The sequence below is a fragment of the Thamnophis elegans genome, chromosome Z (assembly GCF_009769535.1).
Source record: "Thamnophis elegans isolate rThaEle1 chromosome Z, rThaEle1.pri, whole genome shotgun sequence".
NCBI lineage: Eukaryota > Metazoa > Chordata > Lepidosauria > Squamata > Colubridae > Thamnophis > Thamnophis elegans.
This window is the reverse complement of record NC_045558.1, coordinates 89,954,368-89,980,148: the sequence shown is the minus strand read 5'-3', so window position 1 is coordinate 89,980,148 and position 25,781 is coordinate 89,954,368. Positions and strand designations below refer to the sequence as shown.

Here is a 25,781-nt window from a genome sequence, read left to right as displayed (position 1 = left end):
GTAATAGTAGTTAATATGGCACGTAAAGAAACATTCTTTCTAAAAAAAAGTGAAAACTTGTACTGGGAAGTTGTGGTTAAACTCATGTGCTAACAAATGTATTACTCTGATCTGATAAAGAGCAACTTAAAGGTAATCACCACATATTTCTCAATGCTTCTGAGCTAGTGTTGAAAATGAAACTGGAAAGAACCAAATCAACTCTAGTATGTGAGGTTTTTGTAGACCATACCAATTTTTTAAGGAAGAATAACAAGAGAAAGATTGAGAATGTGAGAGAAACTAATTATTTATATTACAAATTTGGAAACATTGCTTTTTATATTTGGATAGACATAATTTAATTGCCTTCATTATAAGGCACTACTAAGGCATAGTATTGACACTGCTATCAGAAGAGAAGAAAGTAGGAGTGATGAGGGTGCATGGCAAGAACATATTCATGTGCTCTAAAGCTGAATGTTTAGGAATGGCACGGTTAATGTATTTGTACATGTGTATGCAAGTCTGCTTTTGCTTATTTATCATAATAGCTCTATTTCTAACCAATGCACTTCATGTACATGATTTCAGATATGATTCAGTTGGTCTAGACCACGGGTGTCAAACTCACCACATCACTTTGCCGTCAAATGATGTTTTGTGACTTTTTTCCTATTTTCTGAGCTGGGGTGGGTGTGGCCAGTGTGTGACACATCTGGCCTGCAAGCCTCCAGTTTGAGATTCCTGGTCTAGAGACTATGCTGAATCCTTCAGGTTCAAATTCTAAAACTAAGAAAATCTACTCTACCCAAATACCTGGATGATGCCACCTAATAGCTATCTGCTGGTGGCAACAATAATAGATGGAAAGTATCTGCCAGGTGACCCTCTTCCTCAACTTCACAAATAAGTGCACATAGGTCCATCCCTTTAGCATGCATTCTGGCTGACTCTCTTATTTAAGGTTATCTATAGGTTAACTGTGGCTGTGTGAAGCAGTAACTACAGTATATGTAATTTTCAATAGCAGCTACAAAGTGGAATATTGAGCGAGTGTGCTGAAAGTAAGAAGGAAAATGTCAATTAAAAGGTAATTTGTATGACAAAATAAAATGAGAAGACCCTTATCCAGAATTTCATAATGATGCTTTTAAAATTATTCTCTGGTTACACTATAGACTCTAATTTTCTAAAAATGTAATTGTTTAATTTTTTTAATATTAATTAAAGAACAGTGAACACTATGTATATGACTTTTAAATTTTTTAGAACTTGTTCAAAACTGAACACTGCATGCTGAAATTATAGAGGTTGTTAAATGAGATTTTCTCTTTAGTCAGAAAACAAGGCCACTTTGTTCTATCAATGTTTAATAAGCGCAAAAATTCCAAATATGGAGAATAATGTTCCTCAATAAATTATGCAAAATAAAAGAGAATTAAAATGGTTTTGATTTCCATAAATTATGTAGGCATTAATTTGATCTTTTCTTATTACAGAATTTTGTTCACCCTTGTTCAGAATTTAGTTCAGAAGACAAAAATTCCATAAAATAATCCCTGTCTTTGCTTGGGAAGATACATCCTTAAAGAGTTTCTTTCCTAAGACTCTTAACTATAGAATCAGATAATTATTGCAATTGATCTAATGCCTCTTGCCTTATTTAAAACTAGGGTAGAGCTACGTGTATTGAGTAAGATCTCTGTAGGAGAAGAGCTGACTGTTTCCTATATAGACTTTCTCAATGTCAGTGAAGACAGAAAGCAGCAACTGAAAAAACAGTATTATTTTGACTGTACCTGTGAGCATTGCCAGAAAGGAACCAAAGATGACCTGATGTTGGCTTTAAAAGAGGGAGATGAAAAGGTATGACTTTGACAAATTTCAAAATATTTCCAGGAATATAGATGGATAAGTATTGAATTGGAAACAGAAAGATTTGGATTCAAATATGCCTTCAGCAATGGAAGCTTGATGAATCACTTCAGGCTTATTACTGTCTCCCATCCCATCCCAACTTAGTTTACAAATTTTTTGGTGTGAGGATAAAGTTGGCACACAAACCTGACAAATTAATTAATGTGATCAGTATCATATATCTTGTTTTAGTAAGGAACCTTACAAAGAAATGTTAAAATGCAATTTTGTTTTGTTTTGTTTTTTGCCATTCTGGAAGTTCTGCAATTTGGGGCTTCAATCTTTGGTGAAACAGAATGTATCTACCCCCACTTAATTATTTAACAGGTTGATTTACCTATAGATAAATGTCTCTATGTTGCAGAAAATTAGCAGATAGAGTATACTATGGGGTAGTATCAGTTGATCCAGAAGGCCAGCTGCGGCCTGTTGGTTCACCTATTTCTTGGGGTACCAAGGAAATTTAAGGAAAATGAATATACAGATAGTTGAATGTATGGGAGAAAATCAGTATAATGAAGTAAGTTTTACAGTGAAGTATATGTTCTATTTTCATTTTGCTGAAAAATCTTTAGTGTCCTTGGTTTTCAACAAATACAAGGACTCTGCTCTCCTCTGCTGTGGTTGAGTATGAAGCAGCCAATATCTTCTATATACCGTATTTTCACCCATATAACCCGCCCACGCAAATAACCCGCCCACGCGAATAACCTGCAGATTTTCAAGATCGTGTAAAATGTTTCCCGTATACCCCGCCCACTTATATAACCCGCAATGAGTAAGCCATCGGCAAACATTACATTAGCGCTATTCCATCGGACCTACCCATTAAAACCAATCAGAGGAGAAAGCCTGGGCGAGCTGGGGAGGGGTTGGAGGAACTCAACTCAAGGGAGAGATCTTGAAATTCAATAGGAAAAAAAATGCTTGGGTTTCGGGACGCCTTCGTGAAAACCCCACCCCTGGCTATGGGCGAAGCGACCAGGAAGAAGCAGGAGGTGAGAGGAAGCCTTCTCTGGGCTTGGAAGTCCGGCAGGAAGGGAAGGGGAGGAGGCGGCGGCGCAGCTGTGGCTCCGTTTTCACACACACACCCCTCCCTTCTTCTGCTTTGCTCTGTGAAAGGGCTTCACTGCCGAAGCATTTTGGTTTAAAAAAAGAAAAACACCGTCCCTTTCTCTCTCCAGTTAACAGGGCCAACCCAAGTGGTGCATTTTATCTGGGAGACGCCACGCAACGAGGGAATCTCCTTTTGGGGGGGGTGAGACGCTGACAGAAAAAGGGCAAGCAGTGGCCGTGTGAGGCGGCCTTGAGAGCTCCAAACGACCTACCGTACTGGCTGGCGAGGTTAGTTCTCTAAAGGCCGTTGAAAGCTCCAGGGAAACCCCTTTTTCCACCCTCGGAGCCCCCGGTGCTTCCTCAACCCCCCCCCACTTTTTCCTCTTTGGTTCACCCCACCCCCGCCCTCAAGGGCCCGGGACTCTGGGAAAGTGTGCAGCTGGGGGGCTGGGGAGGAGAGAGCGTCTACCGTTCCTCACGGGAGGCACTTCGAGCCCCGCCGTATCTGAGAGGCTCTTAGTCGTCGGTGTGGGAGAGGAGAGAAAGGTTAAAATGTTTTTGAAACATAAAAAGAATCCTTTGTGGGCAAACTTAAAGCTGCTGGGCTGCACGGGCTTGCTGTTGGGCTGCACGGGCTTGCTGTAAATTGAGGGCATGTTTTGCCTTTATTTATTTTGCCGCCTCCCCTTCCCTTCCTCGGAGGGGAACGCTCGGAGCAAAAGGGACCCCCGCCTCGTTAAAGCCGCATCTGACGCTTCACCTACAAACGATCCCGATTCTCCCGCGTCCTTCCTTCCTTCCCTCCCTTCAATGTACCGTACTCTTCCTATAAAGAGAAGGGAAGCGTGACAAACTCCGGGCAGGAGATGGGCTCGCGTAGAGGTACCAGAAGTTTAACCATTTCACCTAAGCCACAGCTCGTCCTCTCTTGGGACAGCCTTCCGCCGACATTAAAACGATGCGTGAACTTGCGAAAAACTGTGGCAGGCACGGAGGGGAGGGAGGGAGCGAAAAAAGAAGCGAGAAACGGATATTTTCTCCCTCTCGTGAAGGGGGGAGGATCTGGTGCTTTCCGGCTCGGGCTCCTTTTCTCCCTTTTCCTGCTTGGGTTTCGGGACGCCTTCAAACGACCTACCATACTGGCTGGCGAGGTTAGTTCTCTAAAGGCCGTTGAAAGCTCCGGGGAAACCCCTTTTTCCGCCCTCGGAGCCCCCGGTGCTTCCTCAACCCCCCCCACACTTTTTCCGTTGGTGTGGGAGAGGAGAGAAAGGTTAAAATGTTTTTGAAACATAAAAAGAATCCTTTGTGGGCAAACTTAAAGCTGCTGGGCTGCACGGGCTTGCTGTAAATTGAGGGCATGTTTTGCCTTTATTTATTTTGCCGCCTCCCCTTCCCTTCCTCGGAGGGGAACGCTCGGAGCAAAAGGGACCCCTGCCTCGTTAAAGCCACATCCGACGCTTCACCTACAAACGATCCCGATTCTCCCGCGTCCTTCCTTCCCTCCCTTCAGAGCGAGGAAGCGGCAGCTCGTCCTCTCTTGGGACAACTTGCGAAAAACTGGAGGGAGGGAGCGAAAAAAGAAGCGAGAAACGGATATTTTCTCCCTCTCGTAAAGTGGGGGGATCTGGTGCTTTCTCCGCTCCTTTGTTATTGTTTGGGTGATTCATTTGATCTCTTCCTCTTTGGCACCTTCTCGACACCCAGCCAGTTGGCAGAGCGAGGAAGCGGCAGAGGCGACGCCGGAGCCTCCAAACTTGTTTATCCCCTTTTATAGTTCCCAGAGCCACAGTTTCGCAAACGCTCGGAGCAAAAGGGACCCCCGCCTCGTTAAAGAGCCGGATGCGGTGAGGTTCAGGCGGACGGCGTTAACGACCATCGCCCTTCTTCTGCCCTCAGCCCCGAGCCCTTCGGTTTAAAAAAAAAAAAACGCTCGGCGACTAAGAGCCTCTCAGATACGGCGGGGCTCGAAGTGCCTCCCGTGAGGAACGGTAGATGCTCTCTCCTCCCCAGCCCCCCAGCTGCACACTTTCCTGTGTGTGTGTCGTCTCCCAGATAAAATGCACCACTTGGGTTGGCCCTGTTAACTGGAGAAAGGGACGGTGTTTTTTTTTTTTTAAACCAAAATGCTTCGGCAGTGAAGCCCTTTCACAGAGCAAAGCAGAAGAAGGGAGGGGTGTGTGTGTGTGTGAAAACGGAGTATGGTAGGTCGTTTGGAGCTCTCAAGGCCGCCTCACACGGCCACTGCTTGCCCTTTTTCTGTCAGCGCCTCACCCCCCCCCCAAAAGGAGATTCCCTCGTTGCGTGGCGTTTGTGGCAGCCGAGAGCGCGGAGGACGCCGCTCCTCCTGCCGCACGTGTCGTGTGTGTGTCTGTGTGTGTCGTCTCCCAGATAAAATGCACCACTTGGGTTGGCCCTGTTAACTGGAGAGAGAAAGGGACGGTGTTTGTTTTTTTTTAAACCAAAATGCTTCGGCAGTGAAGCCCTTTCACAGAACAAAGCAGAAGAAGGGAGGGGTGTGTGTGTGAAAACGGAGCCACAGCCGCGCCGCCGCCTCCTCCCCTTCCCTTCCTGCCGGATTTCCAAGCCCAGATAAGGCGAGGGGCTGCAGAATCCGGGCTTCCTCTCACCTCCTGCTTCTTCCTGGTCGCTTCGCCCATAGCCAGGGGTGGGGTTTTCATGAAGGCGTCCCGAAACCCAAGCAGGAAAAGGGAGAAAAGGAGCCCGAGCCGGAAAGCACCAGATCCTCCCCCCTTCACGAGAGGGAGAAAATATCCGTTTCTCGCTTCTTTTTTCGCTCCCTCCCTCCCCTCCGTGCCTGCCACAGTTTTTCGCAAGTTCACGCATCGTTTTAATGTCGGCGGAAGGCTGTCCCAAGAGAGGACGAGCTGTGGCTTAGGTGAAATGGTTAAACTTCTGGTACCTCTACGCGAGCCCATCTCCTGCCCGGAGTTTGTCACGCTTCCCTTCTCTTTATAGGAAGAGTACGGTACATTGAAGGGAGGGAAGGAAGGAAGGACGCGGGAGAATCGGGATCGTTTGTAGGTGAAGCGTCAGATGCGGCTTTAACGAGGCGGGGGTCCTTTTTGCTCCGAGCGTTCCCCTCCGAGGAAGGGAAGGGGAGGCGGCAAAATAAATAAAGGCAAAACATGCCCTCAATTTACAGCAAGCCCGTGCAGCCCAGCAGCTTTAAGTTTGCCCACAAAGGATTCTTTTTATGTTTCAAAAACATTTTAACCTTTCTCTCCTCTCCCACACCGACGACTAAGAGCCTCTCAGATACGGCGGGGCTCGAAGTGCCTCCCGTGAGGAACTGTAGACGCTTTCTCCTCCCCAGCCCCCCAGCTGCACACTTTCCCAGAGTCCCGGGCTGCAGAATCCGGGCTTCCTCTCACCTCCTGCTTCTTCCTGGTTGCTTCGCCCATAGCCAGGGGTGGGGTTTTCATGAAGGCGTCCCGAAACCCAAGCAGGAAAAGGGAGAAAAGGAGCCCGAGCCGCCGAGCCAGCCCACTGCCGCGAGGAAAGTGGTGGTCCCAAGCTCTCCCTTTAGTTAATCTGTGTAAAATATTTTACGTATACCCCGCCCACTTTTATACCCCGCAGGGGGGTGCTGTGCATGTAAAAATGCATATAACCCGCGTGTTATATGGGTGAAAATACGGTATCTATATCTTCAGTGCTAACTTGCTGAATTTCTTATTTGTCCAGAAATAAATTGCCAGATGTTTCTTAAAATGCTCAGATTTTGGCTCTCACTATAACATGAAACATCATCATCCAAGATAATTATTTAACTGTATATCACTATTAGTCAGCTTCATTAAAACTTTCCAAGTATTGGGCTCCCTGTGGGAAACTATGGTAAAGAAGAGAAGGAGTGCAGTTTAGGTGGAGAAGAGTCAATATGGACAAGGTATGAGAACCATGGAAAGAAAATATTTCAGAGACTCGTGTGATTGTCTGGACAAGTCCCTGACTCAAAATCACCCAATTGGCTTCTTGCCTGAAACAGGAGTAGAATTCACAGTCTCCTGCTATCTAGTCTTAAATCTTAAACACCAAATGAATTTACCATTTTTAATTACTCACTGTAAGTCTGGCTAAGAATATACTTTTACACAAAATGCTGTTTCTACTCAGACTAGCATTAGAGATACCTTCTTGAAATTCATGTAGTTTTGCTTACTTAATTTGCCAGCTTTGTAGTGCTTGACTTGACAAATTGATTGGCACTAATTTGCAAATATGGATTTTCAAGGATTTCTTTTTTTGCAAGTAGCAATTTGCATGTGGTGTTTTGTCTAGATTTATCACTATAAGGCAAATTTCTGTTGGACACTGAAAACATATTGCTATTTTGACAACATACAGAACCATCCCAGAGAATGGAATGATACGACTTGATGCTGCTAGCTCCCACACCATTATCTCCATGCCATGGGCTGCGCCAGATGGGAAGCAAGCGAACAGGATATCAGAAGCTGGGCGGTGGTGGCAGTGGCACCAGGTGGACCGCTTCCCATTTTGACCCCCTCATCACCACCGTTGTCTCTGTGCCTTTGCTTCAGCCTGGCTGTGGCAATAGGTGGGGTGATGGGCAGGACTTCTGCCACTCTGCCATTTTGTTTTCTTTCATAGCACCGCAGTTCTGCAAGTTTTTGTTTTAAGCGCTGCTGCCAGTTTGCAAGTTTTTTTTTGCTGGCGCTGCAGCGGCATTCTAAAAGAAAATGTTTAAAGAGGCATGGTGCTTTAAAAAAAATTGCAGAATGGCGGCACTTTAATAGACAAAACTTGGAAAGCCATGGCAGCATTGCTTTAGAAACACTTGCCCTGCTTATCGCCGCAGCCAAACTGCTTGTTCAGGCCAGAGCCAAGGTGCAGAAGCAACCACAACAGTGAGGGGGTTAAAATGGGAAGCCCCCACATGCTGCTACCTGCCCGCCCTCTGCCCCATCCTCTACTGTAGCTGAACAGTCTGTTCTGCTTTTGGGGCACAGCCAACCTACCTCTGACACCCTGCTCACTTGCCCACCTACACGGCTCTTGTCTCGCCCATTGCCACTCCCCTCTGACACTGACACTCATTCTCCATCCAGCACTGAGCGAGTTATACCTACAGGAAATTTCAGGTGTTGAGATGTCTTGTGAAGAAATGGTGGCAGTGAATTGGCAGAAGGGATTCGGTGGTGGCGAGAAGGATGCCCCCAGCTGGCCACACCAAACTAGCTGCATTGAGTCATCATAGAAAGCTGGAGAAATCTATGGTCCATAAAGATGATGGAATAAGCATACTACCTACTAAGGCTGATTTTATTTTAGCTGTCTGACTTTTCATAGCATAAGAAGGACCATTTTGAACAATAAATCCAATTCTCTGCTCAGGATTTAATGTAATTTTTTATTTAATCTAGATGAAAACATTAAATTGGACAGTTTAATCTGCACTTTAATGTACCCAGTAAAAAGAAGGCTACAATTTCTCTAAGTAATTGGTGGTACTGGTTTTGGATGTTTTTTCTAATATTCAAATGGTTCTGCCTTCCCATAACTTATTTTTATTATTTTCTTCTATCCTCTGGGAAAAGAGAGTAAATGTTAGTTTTCCTCTGTGACATCCTTTCATTTGTTTGAAGCATGCCATTAAAATATCTTGGTGTCTTTTCTCAAAACTCAACATATCTTCCTCCTTCAATCTTCTTAATACCCTGTTCATCTTCATTACCATTCTTTGAATCTGTTCCAATAGAATAAATGAGCTAAAGTGAATCTCGCAAGGTTTGTTCCAAGATATTATCTTGATAATAAAAAGAAAATTGGATTTATTTTATGATGCTCTTTGACAAGAAAAATTAGGAAGCACATGCTAATATGTTCCCCTTATTTTTCACAGCCATCTCAAGAAGTGGTGAAAGAGGTCATTCAGTTTTCCAAAGAAACCATGAAAAAAGTTGATAAAGCTCGCTCAGATGGGATATACCATGAAGTAAGTTATTGGACATTGGATTTTCTGCAATTACTTCCTTCACAGTAATTTAAGTGGTACAGGGCAATCTTTTTCCATCTCCCTAGGACTCCATTGCAATGTGGGCCATCTGAATCCCTTTTATGTGAACATCAAAATTCAGCAATAATCAGCCAAAAAATGGCAACTGTCAGTCATTTTTTAAAGTAAGAAAATAAAAGTACTTAGGAAAATGACCTTTCTCTAATAGTTAAAAATGGAACAAAAAGCTCACTTTTGTTACTTTTAGAGATTGTGTCCTGCTTATTGTCAAAAAGAAGAGAAATTTTAAAAGTATCCTCACCCTGCCAAAAATTTCCCAGCTCCTGCTTCATATTATGGGACTTTTTGACAACCAAGGGAAACTTGTTCAAAATAAAGTATTTGCCACACATTATCTTCAGATATATCTGTCATAACGTATCTTCCCTCCCAAGAGGATTGCATGTGTAATAATGGCACCCTATGTTTGAGAAAAGTGCTTTACATATTCCCCACCCCTACCAATCTAGAGTTAGGATGTCCTTCTCATGGAGGCCATTATGATAGAGTTCTTTGTGACCATTTTGTGAGGGTTTTTTTAGTGCCAGTAGTTTTGCTTTTTATTTTGCATTTGGATTTTGGCAACCCACAAAATAATCACTCCTGAATGTCTCTTTGTATTATTGTATTGTAATTACTTTAAATGATCGATAGATAACCAGACTCTTGGAAATAAATGTATGAATGAAATTCCCATTTTGTTCCATCTCAGCAGGAAAGGTAATCTAAAGTACACTATCTCTTAAATTAATTGGTACAGAGGGTCAAGTAAGACTCGTTATTTCAATAGAGATTTTGACTAAAATGTAATAGTTTATATTGGTTTTGTCTTTTCAGCTATTACATTTGTGGGAGATTTAAAATGTGGAACTGCCTTTTGTGGAAATGCTGGTTGAAAGGATGGTGCTAATCTAGACAAAACAAATATGATCTTTGTTTATGGGATTAACCTCCAGATAATCTAAACTATGAAGCATGTAGGGTTTTCCTTGGCTCTGGTTTAAATCTATGGAAATTTATGTACATTTATAAGAAGTGTTTTAATTTATTGCAGCCAAAGATCAGTCAAAAATGCTACAATTCAGTACAAAAATCTAATGAAAACATACATAATATGTAACAATAAATACACGTAATACAGATTTAAATTATATCATCTTATTGTATTCCTCATTGTAAGCAAAATAGCAAAATGTTTCAAGCTGAAGTATTATTTCATATTATTTTGAACATGAAAATGAGAGTATAAAATAAATAACGGATTGATTTAAAATTCATATGATTAGATTTATTTTATTGTATTTTAAGGAGTCATCCACAAAGTCTATAATATACAACATTTATTTAAATAAACCTTAAAATACCTCTGACGGACTTTTATATTGAATTATCTTTCCTATATAATCTAATTTTCTACCCACTGCAATATTGACTGTGAAGATGCAGATTGGTGAGTTTCTGCTTGCAGAATTTTACCTGTTTCGAGCCCACAGAAACTGACAAAATACTGAGATAACATTAAACAAGATCTAATTCAGTTTAATTGAATTTAATAATTATAGGGAGTATTTAGTTAAGTGTTCGTGTGCATAAAAAATTCACTGGTGATGTGAAAGAACGACTATAATAGCTTCTTTCCATTCCCTCCCATATAATGCTCAATTGGAAGAATCCAAGGGATTAAGTCCATGCCCCCAGAAAGGTCCTGGATGCATAGCCTGTAAAGACTGTTGGGATAACTAACCCCCTTCAAAGAGTAAAAGGAAGGCAGATAAAATAAAGAAAGAGACAATTCTGATGCTCATGTCACCATCTCATAAAACTTCCTGGGACAAATCTGCTGTTTTACAGTTTTATAATTGCAGAAGACATTGGCTTCAGTTTTATTTGATGTTAGGTAATTAGTAAGATTAAAAGGGACATGGTGGCTTAGTGGCTAAGGTGCTGAGCTTATCAATCAGAAAGGTCAGCAGTTCAGCGGTTCGAATCCCTAGCGCCCTGTAACGGAGTGAGCTCCCATTACTTGTCTCAGGTTCTGCCAACCTAGCAGTTCAAAAGCATGTAAAAATGCAAGTAGAAAAATAGCCTTTGGTGGGAAGGTAACAGCATTCTGTGTGCCTTTGGCATTTAGTTATGCCGGGCACATGACCACAGAGATGTCTTCGGACAGTGCTGACTCTTTGGCTTTGAAACAGAGATGATCACTGCCCCCTTGAGTCAGGAATGACTAGCATATATGTACGAGAGGAACCTTTACTTTTACCTTTTAACAACAATAATTTGGAGTCACACTTAAAATATATAAAAGTATAGAACTGTACCCAATGCTATTGCATTATTATTGAACCAATATAGAACTATTTCTCTACATTTATTCCAGATGAATTATAAAACTTTTTTTTTTTAAATTATGAGGGACTGTTTATGGAAGCAACTCATATCCACATTCAAAACTGACCTGCCATTAGAGCTATGTCCTCTAGAGGGAGACCTCTTTGTTCTATTCAGTTTTGATTATTTTGTTCTTGTGATTGTGACAGGTGGTGAAATTGTGCCGAGATTGTCTAACAAGGCAGGAACCAGTCCTGGGAGAAACCAATATTTATCTGCTGCGAATTCTTAGCATCTTGTCCGAAGTTCTCTCTTACCTCCAGCTCTTCAATGAGGCTTCTGGCTATTCAAAACAGATGGTGGATGGTTACCTGTATGTGACCAGAGTCCTCTTTATTCTCTCTTCTTCAGTAACCTATTCATAGATATGTTAAAATAAGAAGACTTGGTAACCCTCTTTTATTTAATCACAAAAATACCCATAATCAAAAAAAATGAGGGCAAGCATTAAGGATTCTGCGAAATCAATATAACTAAGTTAGGGTCGTAACAGTACTGTTTAAGGATAAATGTATCAATTATATTTTCAAGTGGAAGGATTCATATAAATATTTTACATAAGTGAAGTGTTTTTTCTCCCCCTGTATATATGTAACCAAAATAGAATTCTTACATAGTCCCAAATAAATTGGCAATTGTGGTAGAAATCTTGGATTCCATTTCTGGCTGGCTGCAAATGGGTTAGCAGTTTGCTGTTTTCCTCTTTGCATATTTGTGTTCTGTATATTATGATCTATCCACAATATCATTTTTAAAACAGTAAACTTCACTCAGCAGAGAACTGTGGAAGCCTCCTTTTTTTACCCCTACCTCACTCTTTGACCTGTTCCTTGGAGATGCAGGCACATTTAAAACTTGGACATAGATTACCTGAAGGGCTGAAGGAACTTGAATATTATCTAAGAGGGATTATAAAATTGCAACTCCTGGTTGAAAAGAGAGATGGAAATTGTTGTATTTCTTAACTTACTTACTTACTTTTCTTCCTTCCTTCCTTCTTTCTTTTTCCTTACTTCCTTCTTTTGATTTGTCTTTTATTCTATGATAAGTTTTTAATAAGTTTTTTTTTTTAAAAAAACTGTACAACATGTTTCTTCTCTTTTACCCTCAGAAAGCTTTACCATCCCAAAAATGCCCAGCTTGGGATGGCACTCATGAGAGCTGGGGTCACCCACTGGCATGCTGGGCTTATTGAAGCAGGTCATGGGATGCTTTGCAAAGCTTATGCTATTCTTTTGGTGACACATGGGCCCACTCATCCAATTACCAAAGATCTGGAAGTAAGTGATTTTCAAGTGTCATGATGGATATTTGGATTCAGAGATTATTGTGTGATTAATAAATTTTTGTTTGTGATACTGTTGAATTTGTTGGAATTGGATCTATGCAGCAATTTATCTACATTAAGATTTAGCAAATTTCCTGCTGTTCTCTACAACTAGCAGTTGTTGAAGTAATGTAAAGACATAATTAATAGTGATAGAAGAATGTGGTGAATCGTTTATCAATTTTCATAGAGTCCTATGATAAGAATAGCTGCCTGTAATAAAGAGTTAACTTTGAAAGTAAGGATTTCCTCCACAGACTACAGTTAGAATGGTACAATTAAAAAAAATTCTTTCCATTCATTTAGGCCATGCGTATTCAGTCTGAGATGGAGCTACGCATGTTCCAGCAGAATGAATTTATGTATTACAAGATGAGAGAGGCAGCTCTGAAGAACCAAAAGATCCAGATCATGCCTGAGCCCACCAACGAGGCTTCAGTTGGCCTCTTTCAGAAGAAGCAATAATAAGCTCCTTTGCTGATCTGAACATGCATCCCCATATTCCTGCAGCTACTGCACCATCAGCATTTCCTGTGCTAAGAGAAAGACAGTGATATGTCAAGGGAAAAAGTATTTGATCCTTAATATTGGCTTCCAAATAACAAATGTAGTTGGAAAAATGTCATATATTTTATCATATTTATTTAGTTATGTTCACACAGTACATCTTCACAATTATTAATAAAACTCTTGCAGTAATATGTATCTTTAAAACACTTAATTCAGTTAAGGTTAGTACATACATACAAACATGTCATTTTGTCTAGACTCATGTATTTCTTTTGAAAGTAGGGTTATTGAAATAATGTGGTGAAGAAAAATTGCATACAGAAAGTTAGAGGTACACTGTTCCCTCCATAAATTAGTTGAAAACTTCATATAGACCAGGTTTTAGTTGTCAAAGTTATATTATTAGCTTTTCCTACTGTTCTTAGCCATCCTTCCTTCCTAGGTTACACTGAAATGATTAGGATTGCATGGATTAAGGGCGTGCAAAAATTGGAAACTGATATTGCCTCCTCTCAATCTGGAGGCAAAAAGATCAGAAGGAGTCTGGTTTTTCTTTTCTTAGTCTGGGGGATAGTCTTCATGAATTCTTTCCAATTTTAGACCATGAATCAGGAAATATTACACTCTATTACCTAGAATGAGAAGAACAAATACTATCAGGCTATCATAAAAAAAATCAGTGCTATGGAATTTGGGAGAATGAAAACAGAGAAAATGAATAAAGGATCCCAAGTTTAATTGACTACAAATCAGTTTAGAGGTTTAAACAAACTAAAGGGGGCAATAAAGAAAGAAGGAAACTTTAATGATGAAATCAGCTAAAGGAGTTAATATATAAAAGAAATCTCTCTAAAGAAATCTCTAAAGAGCAAATGTTTGGGAGAAGTTATGAATTGCTTCATGTAGCAGTGTCATACAAGCATTCAGGAATAATTTCTTTCATGACTATTTTTTGCTTCCTTCTGTACGTACCCAGGAAAATATAGATAGAGGCATGTCTTAGTATAAAAATGGAGTGAAAATAAAACTTCACATATTAGGTGTTATGGGGAAGGAATGGTGAATGGTTAAAGGGAGAAAGGAATATACAGTGCATTCAGAAAGTATTCAGATCCCTTCACTTTTGTCAATTTTGTTATGCTGAATCCTGATCCTACAGTTGTTGAAATTCATTTTTTCTCATTAATCTACATGCAGTACCCTATAATGACACAGTGAAATCAGAATTTTAGAAACGTCAGTAAATTTATTGAAAAGAAAAAACTTGAAATATCACATTGGCATAAATATTCAGAATTTTGCTGCATTCATTACTGTTGTGGACTCCTCCCCCTTTATTTGATCTGTTCCCTATGCAACATGTCTTCACTGATCTCCTTATGATATCCCAGTTGTATGTCTCAACCATAAGCTGAACCACAACAAAGTTGTCAGTACACTCATCAGTGTTCTGGAAAGTATCTGGGTCTGAATGGGGAGGAATGGACTTTGACTTTATCCTGAAAAGACTGAGTGACTGTATCTGTTCGAACGCTTATGGCTGAAGACTCTTTTAACTTTAGTATTGGAGCTGCAGTTCCCCACTTGAAATTAGTGTACAACTTGGGGGGGGGGGGTATTCTCCTGGACTTACAATGGGCAAGTGATAGTTGTGATAAGGAGGATCTTTGCAGAGATAGCAATAGCAATAGCAGTTAGACTTATATACCACTTTATAGGGCTTTCAGCCCTCTCTAAGCAGTTTACAGAGTCAGCATATTGCCCCCACAGTCTGGGTCCTCATTTCACCCACCTCGGAAGGATGGAAGGCTCAGTCAACCTTGAGCCAGTGAGATTTGAACTGCCGAACTGCAGATAGCAGTCAGCTGAAGTGGCCTGCAGTACTGCACTCTAACCACTGCGCCACCTCGGCTCCACCTTGTGCACCAGTTCCGCCTTTTCTTTAACTGGGAGGCCTTTCCGACAGTCATTCAAATCCTAATCACCTTATAATTGAAATGAGTTCTACATGGAGATACCCTTCTAGACCATCTAACTGGTTCAAAATGCAGTGGCATAAGTGGTATGAGCAGTGATGGACAAGTGGAGGCCTTGTGAAGCTTTGGGAAACTCTCCAAGAAGCCTTTAAAAGGCTTGCAGCCAGCAGATACCTTAGCCTGGTGCCCCTTGTCAACAATGGGAGAAAGACAAGAAAGGTCAGCTTGGGAGGGGCGCAAGAATAGGTTGAGTGTCGGATGGTCAAAAGGATGGGGAGGTAAATAGGTGGTGGGAGAAACGGAAGGTAAACGCAGGAGAAGCAGGAGTCCTCACCTAACAGTCAAGTCTTTACTAATAACCATGACCAGGACTACCATAACCACTGTTGCTAATTGGTTATGTGATGTTTTGCCTAATGACTGCTTTATTTAGTAGAAAAAATTCAAGTCTCAATAAGGGTCATTAAGAGAGAAGTACCTTTATTAATAATATCATCAATTTGATTTCTGTGTGCTCCATGTTTATAGGTACTATCCAAGTACACAAGTGTTATTTTGTTTGTTTGAAGAATGAAGGAAACTAATCAAGGAGAGAAGCAACCGAGGAGAAATTTCCTGACAATGAGAATTATGGCTTGCCTTCAGAAATAATGGGTGCTCCATCACTGGAGGCTTTTAAGAAGAAATTGGATATCCATTTGTATGAAATAGAACAGGGTCTCTTGCTTGAGCAGGGGTTGGTCTAGAAGACCTCCCAGATCCCTTGTATCTTCCAATTCTGTTCTGTTCAAATCTGTGGATTGGCATAGATAAACTGCCGGCATTCCAATCTCCAGTTACAAGCAACACATTTTTCTTGTATATTCTGTGGATTATTTTAATGCCCATTTCATTTTTGGATATTCTATTATTTATATTCATAGTCAAGAGTTTCACATGTCAGGGATGATAATCATCTTTGAAAAGCTATTGAATTTAAGCACACTGCTTTATATTCAAGGTGAATATGGATGTAACTGATTTAATGAATCATCTGTCTTTGACCTAATGTGATTAATTAAACAGAAAAATGGTAACACTGCCTTATTTATTAGTAATAAATAATAAACTGCAGAAAAAAACATTGTTACCAACCTGCCTTCCATCCATACTGCACGAATCAAAAAAAGAGCTGTGACAGTATCTATTGACCGCTCATATCCTGGACATATGGTTTCAACTTCTACCCTCAAAACAACACTATAGGGCACTGTACACCAAAGCAACTAGACATAAGAACAGTTTTTTCCTGAATGACATCACTCTGCTTTAAAACTAATCCACACAACACTGTCAAATTATCTACTAAGACTGTATTAGTATTATTCGTCTCTTCCTTCCTAGTACCTATCTCTTTCCAAGTACCTATCTCTTTCCACTTATGACTATAGCCATGTTGTTTGTATCTTTAAATTTTATATTGTTTTATTTGTTTCCTAGTATAAATTGATTGCTTATAGGTAACCTATGACTATCACTACATGTTTTATCTTATGATTCTTGATTAATGTATTCTATTTTATTTTTCTTTACAGTATGTAGACTGAGAGTATATGCAACAAAGACAAATTCCTTGTGTGTCCAATCACACTTGGCCAATAAAGAATTCTGTTCTATTCTAATATTATTCAAACCTGCTGCTTAATTAACAGAGAATCAGTATACTTGTAAACCTCCAGGATCTATCATATTTATTTATACGAGCAAGCATACAGTAACCAGTAGGTGGCACCCACTATTCATGTTTTTATTAGACTTGTTCCATTCGTAAAGTCAATATATTCATACAATCTGCATCAGTTTGGAAGCTTGTGAAAGCTTCTTACCACCATTTATTTTTGGTTCCAATTATGAATCAATTATTAAAGAAAACCCAAGTTCCAAATCAGATCACTGAAGGCTTATGCTCCCCTTTGTTCAGCTTTATGACTTTCTACTTTTCCTTCTCTAGCCATTTACTTGACTATAAGGAGATTCATCAATTCATCTCAAAACTATTAAATTAGGAGGCTTGGGTTGCATTTTATAGTAATTTTACTGAGTATAATCACAACAAAAATTATATTTATTAAATAAATCTAATGAATTGCAATCAATCACTGGGTTTTTTTAATGAAAAGAATGGAAAGGATACTTATCTGAGAAATAGCTGGATTATAATTTTCAAAACTCAGAATTCACTTAGGAGGGTCCTAAGTACAGACTCTGAACCTACCCAGCTCTAGCAGAGTACTAGAATTCAAATGTAATTAACTAACATTTATTCCACATTCTATTTTAAAATTGTTCCTAAATAATAATTATTTCATTCGGATGGGATTATGGATGTTTGCCATTCGTTTAATGGCTGTTCAAAGTTACAAGAGCCCTGAAAAAGTGACTTATGTTTTTTAGTGCATTGTAACTTTGAACGTCATTGAATTAATGGCTGTAAATCGAGGATTACCTATATCAGTAAAGATACTCCAACATCGCTGACTAATAAACAGAAAGCAAGAAACAGAAAATATCAAGAATACTGTCACAAAAAGGATATATTTTGACTCTGTTAAAAGAACAAATCAACCAAGAAGCTGATTATTATATTTGATGATAAAAGGAGTGAATGATTTCTGAAAGATCAGGAGTCTGCGGAGGAATCAATTATTTGTGTTCAGAATGTAGACTACACGACTGCAGCTGAATTGCTTTTGTCAGGAAGAATATTTTGGTAATTGCATCAAGAAGACTGAAAGTGAAGTTTGAGATTTAACTGATAACTTAAAAACTCATAGGTCTACATATCTAAAACTCTGAAGAGAAACAGTTGAATATAAAAATTTTAATTTCTTAACATCTTATTTCCTATACTATAGGGAAAGTATACAATCATCAATAATTCTAAAAAATATGAAAAAATACAATTTAACACTTTTTAATACACAAATCCTAATTCTTAAAAATTGTATAAACCTAAGATTTGTGGATGAATTTTATATTGTTAAAGTTTTGTGCTTTTCTCTGTAATTTGTTTATATAATTAATACTTCAAAAGAACTTTTAAAATGGCTTGATGCCATATGGTTGTGCCAGAAGAAGCAGAAAGAGTTCCAGGAACTACACCAAAGCATCAGAAGGATCCCATGTCTGTTTCAATCAATCAATCAATCAATCAATCAATCAATCAGAATAGAACTGGAAGTGACCTTGGAGGTCTTCTAGTCCAACCTCCTGTTCAAGCAGGAGTCTCTATCATTTCAGACTGTCCAGTCTCTTCTTAACCCTAACCCTAACCTCCAGTGATGAAGCACCCACAAGTTCTGACTTAATACTATACTAATATAGCTAATACTTAGCTGTCTCCCTTTTTAATCCCACATTTGTTCCTAATTTAATTCCTAATTTGTTCCATAACATATTTGATATTATGGAGTATGGAGTTGTATGCATGTTTTTAAAACTTTCTAGGGCAGGGATCCCCAGCTGCTGGGCCACAAACCAGCACCAGTCCGTGACCCATTAGGAATTCGTCCACACAAGCGAGCAAAATTAATCTGTGCAAGCATGGGAGTATGTGAAACTATGGAACTGGTCTCTGGTGGCCCAAAGGTTGGGGCTACTGTTCTGGGGAACTCTGGGGCCCACTGGACTCAAATTTGGAAAAGACTCAAATATGGAAAAGTCCTACCTTTTGGAGTTTTTTCAAACTGCATCATTTCATTGTGAAATGGCCACTAAATTGCACTCTATTTCCTGTATAAGAAGAGTATGCAGAGCACATTTTGAATGTATATGACGGTCTATCCAGCTCAACTTCATTGATATAATGTATGTTTCCTTGAAACATACAAAAGAGCTATTTTGCGGTTGCAGTATTGTGCAAAACAAATATGTGCATGAATTAATTAACACAACGTTCTTCCTAAATTGAGGAAATAGGAGGTTGAATAAGCGGCAGAAGCAGATTCCCAGAGAAGGGTGTTCTCTTTCATTGAAGAACCACTACTAAACAAAATGAGAATGAAAGGGGGGTGTTGGGATTCCCGCCTCTCTTTTTTGTTTAGATCCTGCACTCAAACCTTTAAAGGGAAACTCCCAATAAAATCGTGGAAATTTTCCTTGCCAAAAGACAGGATTTCCAGATTTCAGTAATCCTTGCTTGTATCTCATTGTGTAGCAATACAAATTGTCAATAAATCTGGTGCCTCTACAAGTTGTACATTTGTAAAAGAACTCTTACACCCGAATGTAAGGAATAATTATATTTCTAAAAATCCCCTTCACATCAAAAGCATTCCATGATTGGGGGATTAATTGTAAGCACTATCAGTATTTGGCAGGTTAGAAGAAAGTGCTGTGAAGTAAATAACATGGGATTTTAGGATAGAGAGGAAGAAGAAAGACGATCCCTTGAATTGAAGTGCTTTTTTTCCCTTTCCCTGTGAGCTTTGCAGTCTTTCCTTCCTCTTATTTGTGGGGGGAAGAGGAGAAGAATATTCTGCCTCTCCTTTCCCTCTGATGAAGGCTGATGGATTCCATTTAGTGACAGATGTAGATTTGAAGAAGCCCTAAACTATATAAAGCTTAGAGGCCCCCAAAGATGCTAAAAAATTACTGATTTTGGCCAGTTTGATTTCTCTCATAAATTATAATATAATCTGGAAACGATACTTAAATATACTACATACACATACACAATACTGACAAAATAAGTAATTATGATTGTTTTTGTTAATATAAATAATAATAGAATTGTTTGTATCATGTGAAAACTGATATTCTGAAAGTCTGTGAACCCTGCAGATTGTGAGACCCAAAGTTGCATCTTGCTTAGCTTATGGCTAGATCTGGCATTGGTGTCTAAAATGGCTTATGAGCATGTCACCTAAACCTAACCTCAGAACATTTTCTGGAGTTTTCCTCAGACAATCATAAACATTTGCACAAATATGTTTTGTATTGATATTATTTTAATATCCACATCTTATTTACACACACACACCCATTCTATGCAACTGGATAATTCTGTAGTGTTCTAACTGGCAGTGTGGAAGCTTCCAGTGTTAATATGGCGTCCAAAACTGCTGGAAAAGGGAAATATCTCCTTAAGATGGACACTCCTGTAATACTGGATGTTTTTTCAACCTCCCTGCCTAACCTATGCTAACCTAACCTAACACATGATTTCCCATTCAAGTCATAATAACTTTAGATGTTAAGTGTTTTAATGCTGCCCAGTGTAACTGCTTGAGATGTGTGTGTGTGTGTGTGTCTGTGTGTTGGTGTACACACACACACACAAACACACACACACACACACACACGCACACACACACACACACACACATGATTGGAAATAATGGGGCAGGCAGGTCCAGAGCAGCGATCCTTAATCTTTTTTGTCACCAGACATCAAGTATTTGCAGATATCAAATATCTTTTTATAAATATCTGGGTAGTGGGAATGGCTTCAGTTTCATATGCTCAATCATGTTCATCTCCAGCTGTGCTGCCTGTTTCCTAACAGGCCACAGACCAGTACTGGGGGTTGGAGACCCCTAATCTAGGGAGCCAGAGGTTTTTCACTTGTGTTCTATAATAATCTAAGAAAACAAAACCATTTGTACTAGACATTAACATACGTATTATGTCAATGAAAGATCAAGCACAAATGATACATTAATAATGTAAAGAAATATACTTCACTTACTAATTTTTTACTAACTTTTTTAAAGTAGTTTTTTATATATTAATATGTAAAATATATACAATTATTAAGAATTGAGAAGACTTTTGGAATGGAGAGTAATTAAAAGGGCTCTAAACTTCAGTCAGCCCTGAAATAAAATGCAACACACTAGCACAGAATGTAATTAAACATAGCCTATATATAACCATTTTTTCCTCGGGTGCCGAAAGCAAACATGTGACAGCGCACGCATCCATAATGCAATATTGCCTCCCCCGCATACCCCATCCCCTTGTACATGCACAGGTGACCCCCCCCAACCCCAGGCATGCATGTGTGACCTCCCTGCTCCCATCCACACATGTGCGCGTGACACCGCCCCCCATTTTGGGCCTAGCAGGCTCCTTGAAGCCTCCAGGGACCAAAAATGTGCTGGGGGGTGTCACACATCCCATGCCCCATTTTGGGCCTACCAGGCCTCCCTGAAGCTCTTACAGGTTTATTCCTCTTTAGCATTCATCTACATTGTTTTGTGATGCATTTCCTGCCTCTCTAGGATTTACATCTATCTGCTCCTGTGAGCCACTTCCTGTTCCTGTTGTATGTATATATTTATATTCTTGATGGCTTGTATATTGTTTTACTTGAAACAGAAGGCTCCTGGAACCAAATGGGGCGCCGAGGGGTGCTGACCCCCGTGGCCCGTTTTTGGTCGTAAGAGGCTTCAGAAAGGTCTGCTAGGCTCAAAACAGAGCGGAGGGGGACATGCTGCCTCCCCCCCCATCCCCACGCATGCATGCACATACCCAGTGTGCGTGGCAGAGACCCGAAAATCAGTTGGCCAGCGGCAGGCAAGTGCACATGCATGGCAGAGCTGAGCTGGGCGATGGCTGCTGTGCCCTCAGAGAGGGCTCCGTGTGCCACCTGTGGCACGTGTGCTGTAGGTTCACCATCACGGGCCTATACACACCATATTCTCTGGATGGTAAGCAACTATAATGACTTATATTAGCTTCTAATGTAACTGAGCAAGCCTCACATTAATCACATTGCTGTTATAATAGCTGCAGAGGCACCAGTGGAGAGGGCAGGTGGGGCAAATGATGAAAGGAGCATCTTGTTGCATGCTCTGCCCATTTTATATGCTTTGTGGCATTGTACATGAACAATCTTTATTCCCAGAACAGATGGAATAATAGAATAACAAAATTGGAAGGGACCTTGGAGGTAGAACATAGAATAATAGAGTTGGATGGGAGCTCGGAGGCCTATTAGTCCAACTGCCTGCTCAAGCAGGAGACCTGGACCATTCTAGACAAATGGCTACTCGGTCTCTTTTTAAAAGCTTCCAGTGATGAAACACCCACAATTTCTGAATGCTAGCCATTCCACTGGTTTATTGTTCTCACTATCAGGAAATTTCTCCTTATTTCTAGGTTGTTTCTATCCTTGATTAATTTATAATCATTGCTTCTTGTCTGGCCATCTATGCTATGGAAAATAATTTGACCCCTCTTCTTTGTGGCAGCCCCTCAAATATTGGAACTGTTATCATGTTGCTCCTAGTCCTCTTTTCAATAGATTAGACATACCCCGTACTAGCAACTGTTCTTCATATGTTTTAGCCTCCAGCCTCCTAAATCATTTTTGTTATTTTTCTCTATACCCTTTCCAGAGTCCCAATAGCATTTTTATATTGTGGTGATCAAAACTGAAAGCAATATTCCAAGTGTTTATAAGGTCTTACAAAGGTCTTATAAACAGCTATTAATACTTCATGGGATTTTGATTCTATACCTCTGTTAATGTTGCCTAGGATTGTATTGGCTTTTTAAATGGCTACAGCACACTGCTGGCTCATATTTAAGTGACTGTCCACAAGGATTCAAGATCCCTCTCACAGTTACTGCCATTGAGCCAAGTTTCACCTAATTTGTACATTTGATTTTTCTTGCCTAAGTGTAAGACTTTACTTTTCTCTACATTGCAGAGACTTTCATTTTGTTAGATAGAGCCTTATCAAAATCCATTGGAATCCTTCATGTCTGACCCTGGGAATGATTCCTACATCTCCTAATTTGTATCTGAGTTTTTCTTCCTTCTCATCATTCTCTACCTCCTTGTTTGATTGGCTATCTTGGAGGTTATGCTTGGGATTAGGTGCTAAAATATTGGTCACATACACCCCTTAGTTTTTAATTTAAAGCCTTTCAGATAAACTGAGCCAGTAATTTTCCAAATACATTATTTCTGGTTTTTGTAAGGTGCAGCCCATCCCTTGCTAAAAGCCCTTTATGTAGGTAATGCAGACCATGGTCTCGGAATCCAAATTTTTCTTGATGGCACCAACGCTTAAACCAGTGGTTTATTTCTTTGACTCATCATTGGATGTTGACCTTTTGTTGGAAGTATAGATGAAAACATGCTCCTAACTACTTAAATTTTGGCCAAGCTGCTCTTAATGTCTTGATTTTGTTTTTAAGTTCATTGTTGTGTCATTCATTGCTATATGAAGAAGAAAGGGATAGTAATCTATGGGCCTGGTTATTTTGATAAAGTTTTCAGCCACACTTTTGATTTTTGTTCCAGGAAGATAGCATACCTTCCTAGAATGAATGACCCGTCTACAGATGGATGATTCTGTTCTCCTGAGAAATGAATCTCCTATCACCAACACTTGCCTTTTTTTCCTTCGGAAGTCTGGGCTACGTTTGTTCCTATCACAAGGACACTTTTTCCTTTTGTCCTTTTTCCAGGTATCTGCATACTTTCTTCCAGAGATATAAAATTGGTTGCTCAGTTCCAGTGGGATTGTCCTGGACTCGGCTGAACTAGATAGCAAGGGTGTGGTCTTGGAGTTTTGTTTTTCTATGAGTTTCCCTCAATCTATCTTTAAAGGTTCATGTGAAGTTTCATCCAGTAATTATTTGTTCCTTATTATATTCAGCTTAGATATAGTCTTCTTGCTTGGGTTGGAATTTCTTATTTTGTAGGTTGAACCTCAGAGTGGCTAGAGACCTTTAGACCCTTTACTTTTTCTTCCAGTAATTTGTTTGGTATGAATTACCAAATTTTGGTACATGTGTAATTTGGGTCCTCCTTGGGCATAAACACATGCATGGAACATATTTTGCAAATCCAACAGTGTCAATCTTTTTTTTTTCATGACTATGTTTATTTTCATGAGTTTATTTAGTTCATTTTTACCAGTACTATTTAATGCCATTAAGGCATGTCATTATCATTAATACATTTAGGAATGCCTTCCAGCAAATTGCAAGTACAAAAGCTTGGTCATTTTATTTATTCCCTCCGCCCTCTATTTTTTAAATGCAAGACATGTTTGTATATTGTTATTGTTATTGTTGAAGTAAAATGCTTATATTACAACTTTATAATGCTCATTTAATTATTTTGCATGAAAGCACTGCATCTTGCAGACACCTGTTAAGGTTGCAATTGTTGAATGACTCTAAAGAAAGCTTTAAGCCATCTGCCAAATTTTAATGGGACAGATACATTAGTCTTCCAGTCTTGTGACAAAGAAAGTCCCAGAGTTCCCATTATATTATAAAGATGCTCAGACACAAAACTCTCTCCTGAGATTGTGTTTCTTTCACTCTGATCCAAGGAAATAAGTTGTGCTTTAAAAGATAAGGGAGTTGGAGAATCAGCCTTTAAAGGAATAAACCTCATCTATAGGAATGATGTTGGGCTTCCCCAATGGAAGAAAAATATTTCTACCCCCTTCCTGTCAAATTTCCCCCTATCCTTCTGTGGGATGCACACTCCAGTCAGAATATTCTGGCCAGGGCTTTCTAACCAATAGTTACTCTTTTGAAGGAGAAGAGTTTTAGCTGGCTGGCTATGGCTACACTGAGTGCTGGGCTTAGTTAGCACCCTGATGCCCCTCCAGCTACCCTCATCATGCATTTGAACCCCTTAGGGGATCCCCCTCTGCCGTTCTTTCCCCCCCTCTGCAGATAGGGAGGGCTGGGTGTCTGTATTTAATTACAGCCTGAAAGAACACCATTTAAAAGAGAAACACAAGACATTTCATTATCATTAATACATTTAGGAATGCCTTCCAGCAAATTGCAACTACAAAGCCTGGCTATTTTATTTATTCCCTCCATCCTTTAAATGCAGGAGAAGTTTTTATTTTTTATCATTATTATTAAGGAAATAAAAAGTTTGTTAAGGAAATAAAAAGTTTGTACTCAAGTTTATGTGATTATCCATTGTAAAAAAACAACAAAAAACAACTAGAGTCTTGCTTTGTTGCAACACAGATCTTTTCAGTTAGTTTACTTCTCCAGTTAATGATTTCTCTGAACAGCCTCCCTGCCAATCTCATGTTGACTGGGCAAGTCACATTTATCTGCACACTGACCGGCTTGATTTGCAAAACCTATGGGCTTTGGTGATTCTGTCGTTCTACCAGCTTATGATCACAAATCAGTATAAGGAGCTTATTCTTCAATTCTGAAAAATAATCTTAGTTAACTACAGCCCTTGCTCTTTGAACATATATTTTGCTGTAGGCCTCATAGAATTCAGTGGCATTTTCCCTAAGGAGCTGGCCTTCCACAGTATGATGAATTCCAGAATATAAAATTAATATTCCCCAGTATCCATGATTCATCCAGCTAAAGATTCTTACATATGAGCAAGCCAGATATCCAAAACATAGGGACAATATATCCTCTTTGTAAATTCTGTTTAGGCAGGACTAGCCTAATTTGAATCGTGATTCTATTACAATTGGTGCCACAAACTAAACTCTTGCTTTCAATCAAGAAACATATTTTCTCGATAGATAGGCTGTGTTTTTTAGTTTTTGCTTCCAAAATTGGTACAATTAGGTTAGCTTCC

At 39.6% G+C, this 25,781-nt stretch overlaps 1 protein-coding gene across 2 annotated transcripts in view; it reads left to right on the top strand.

Annotated features, from left to right (window-relative positions):
- Nucleotides 1-13,205, top strand: part of SMYD1 (SET and MYND domain containing 1) — a 37,986-nt gene extending 24,781 nt beyond the window's left edge. For both annotated transcript variants that reach the window (XM_032237651.1, XM_032237650.1), the window contains 5 exons: nucleotides 1,656-1,848; nucleotides 8,843-8,935; nucleotides 11,536-11,699; nucleotides 12,498-12,666; nucleotides 13,020-13,205. In XM_032237651.1, the coding sequence (XP_032093542.1) occupies nucleotides 1,656-1,848; nucleotides 8,843-8,935; nucleotides 11,536-11,699; nucleotides 12,498-12,666; nucleotides 13,020-13,178 (778 nt within the window). In that variant the 3' untranslated portion in view covers nucleotides 13,179-13,205. The remainder of the gene's footprint in view (nucleotides 1-1,655; nucleotides 1,849-8,842; nucleotides 8,936-11,535; nucleotides 11,700-12,497; nucleotides 12,667-13,019) is intronic.
- Nucleotides 13,206-25,781: the final 12,576 nt, after the last annotated feature.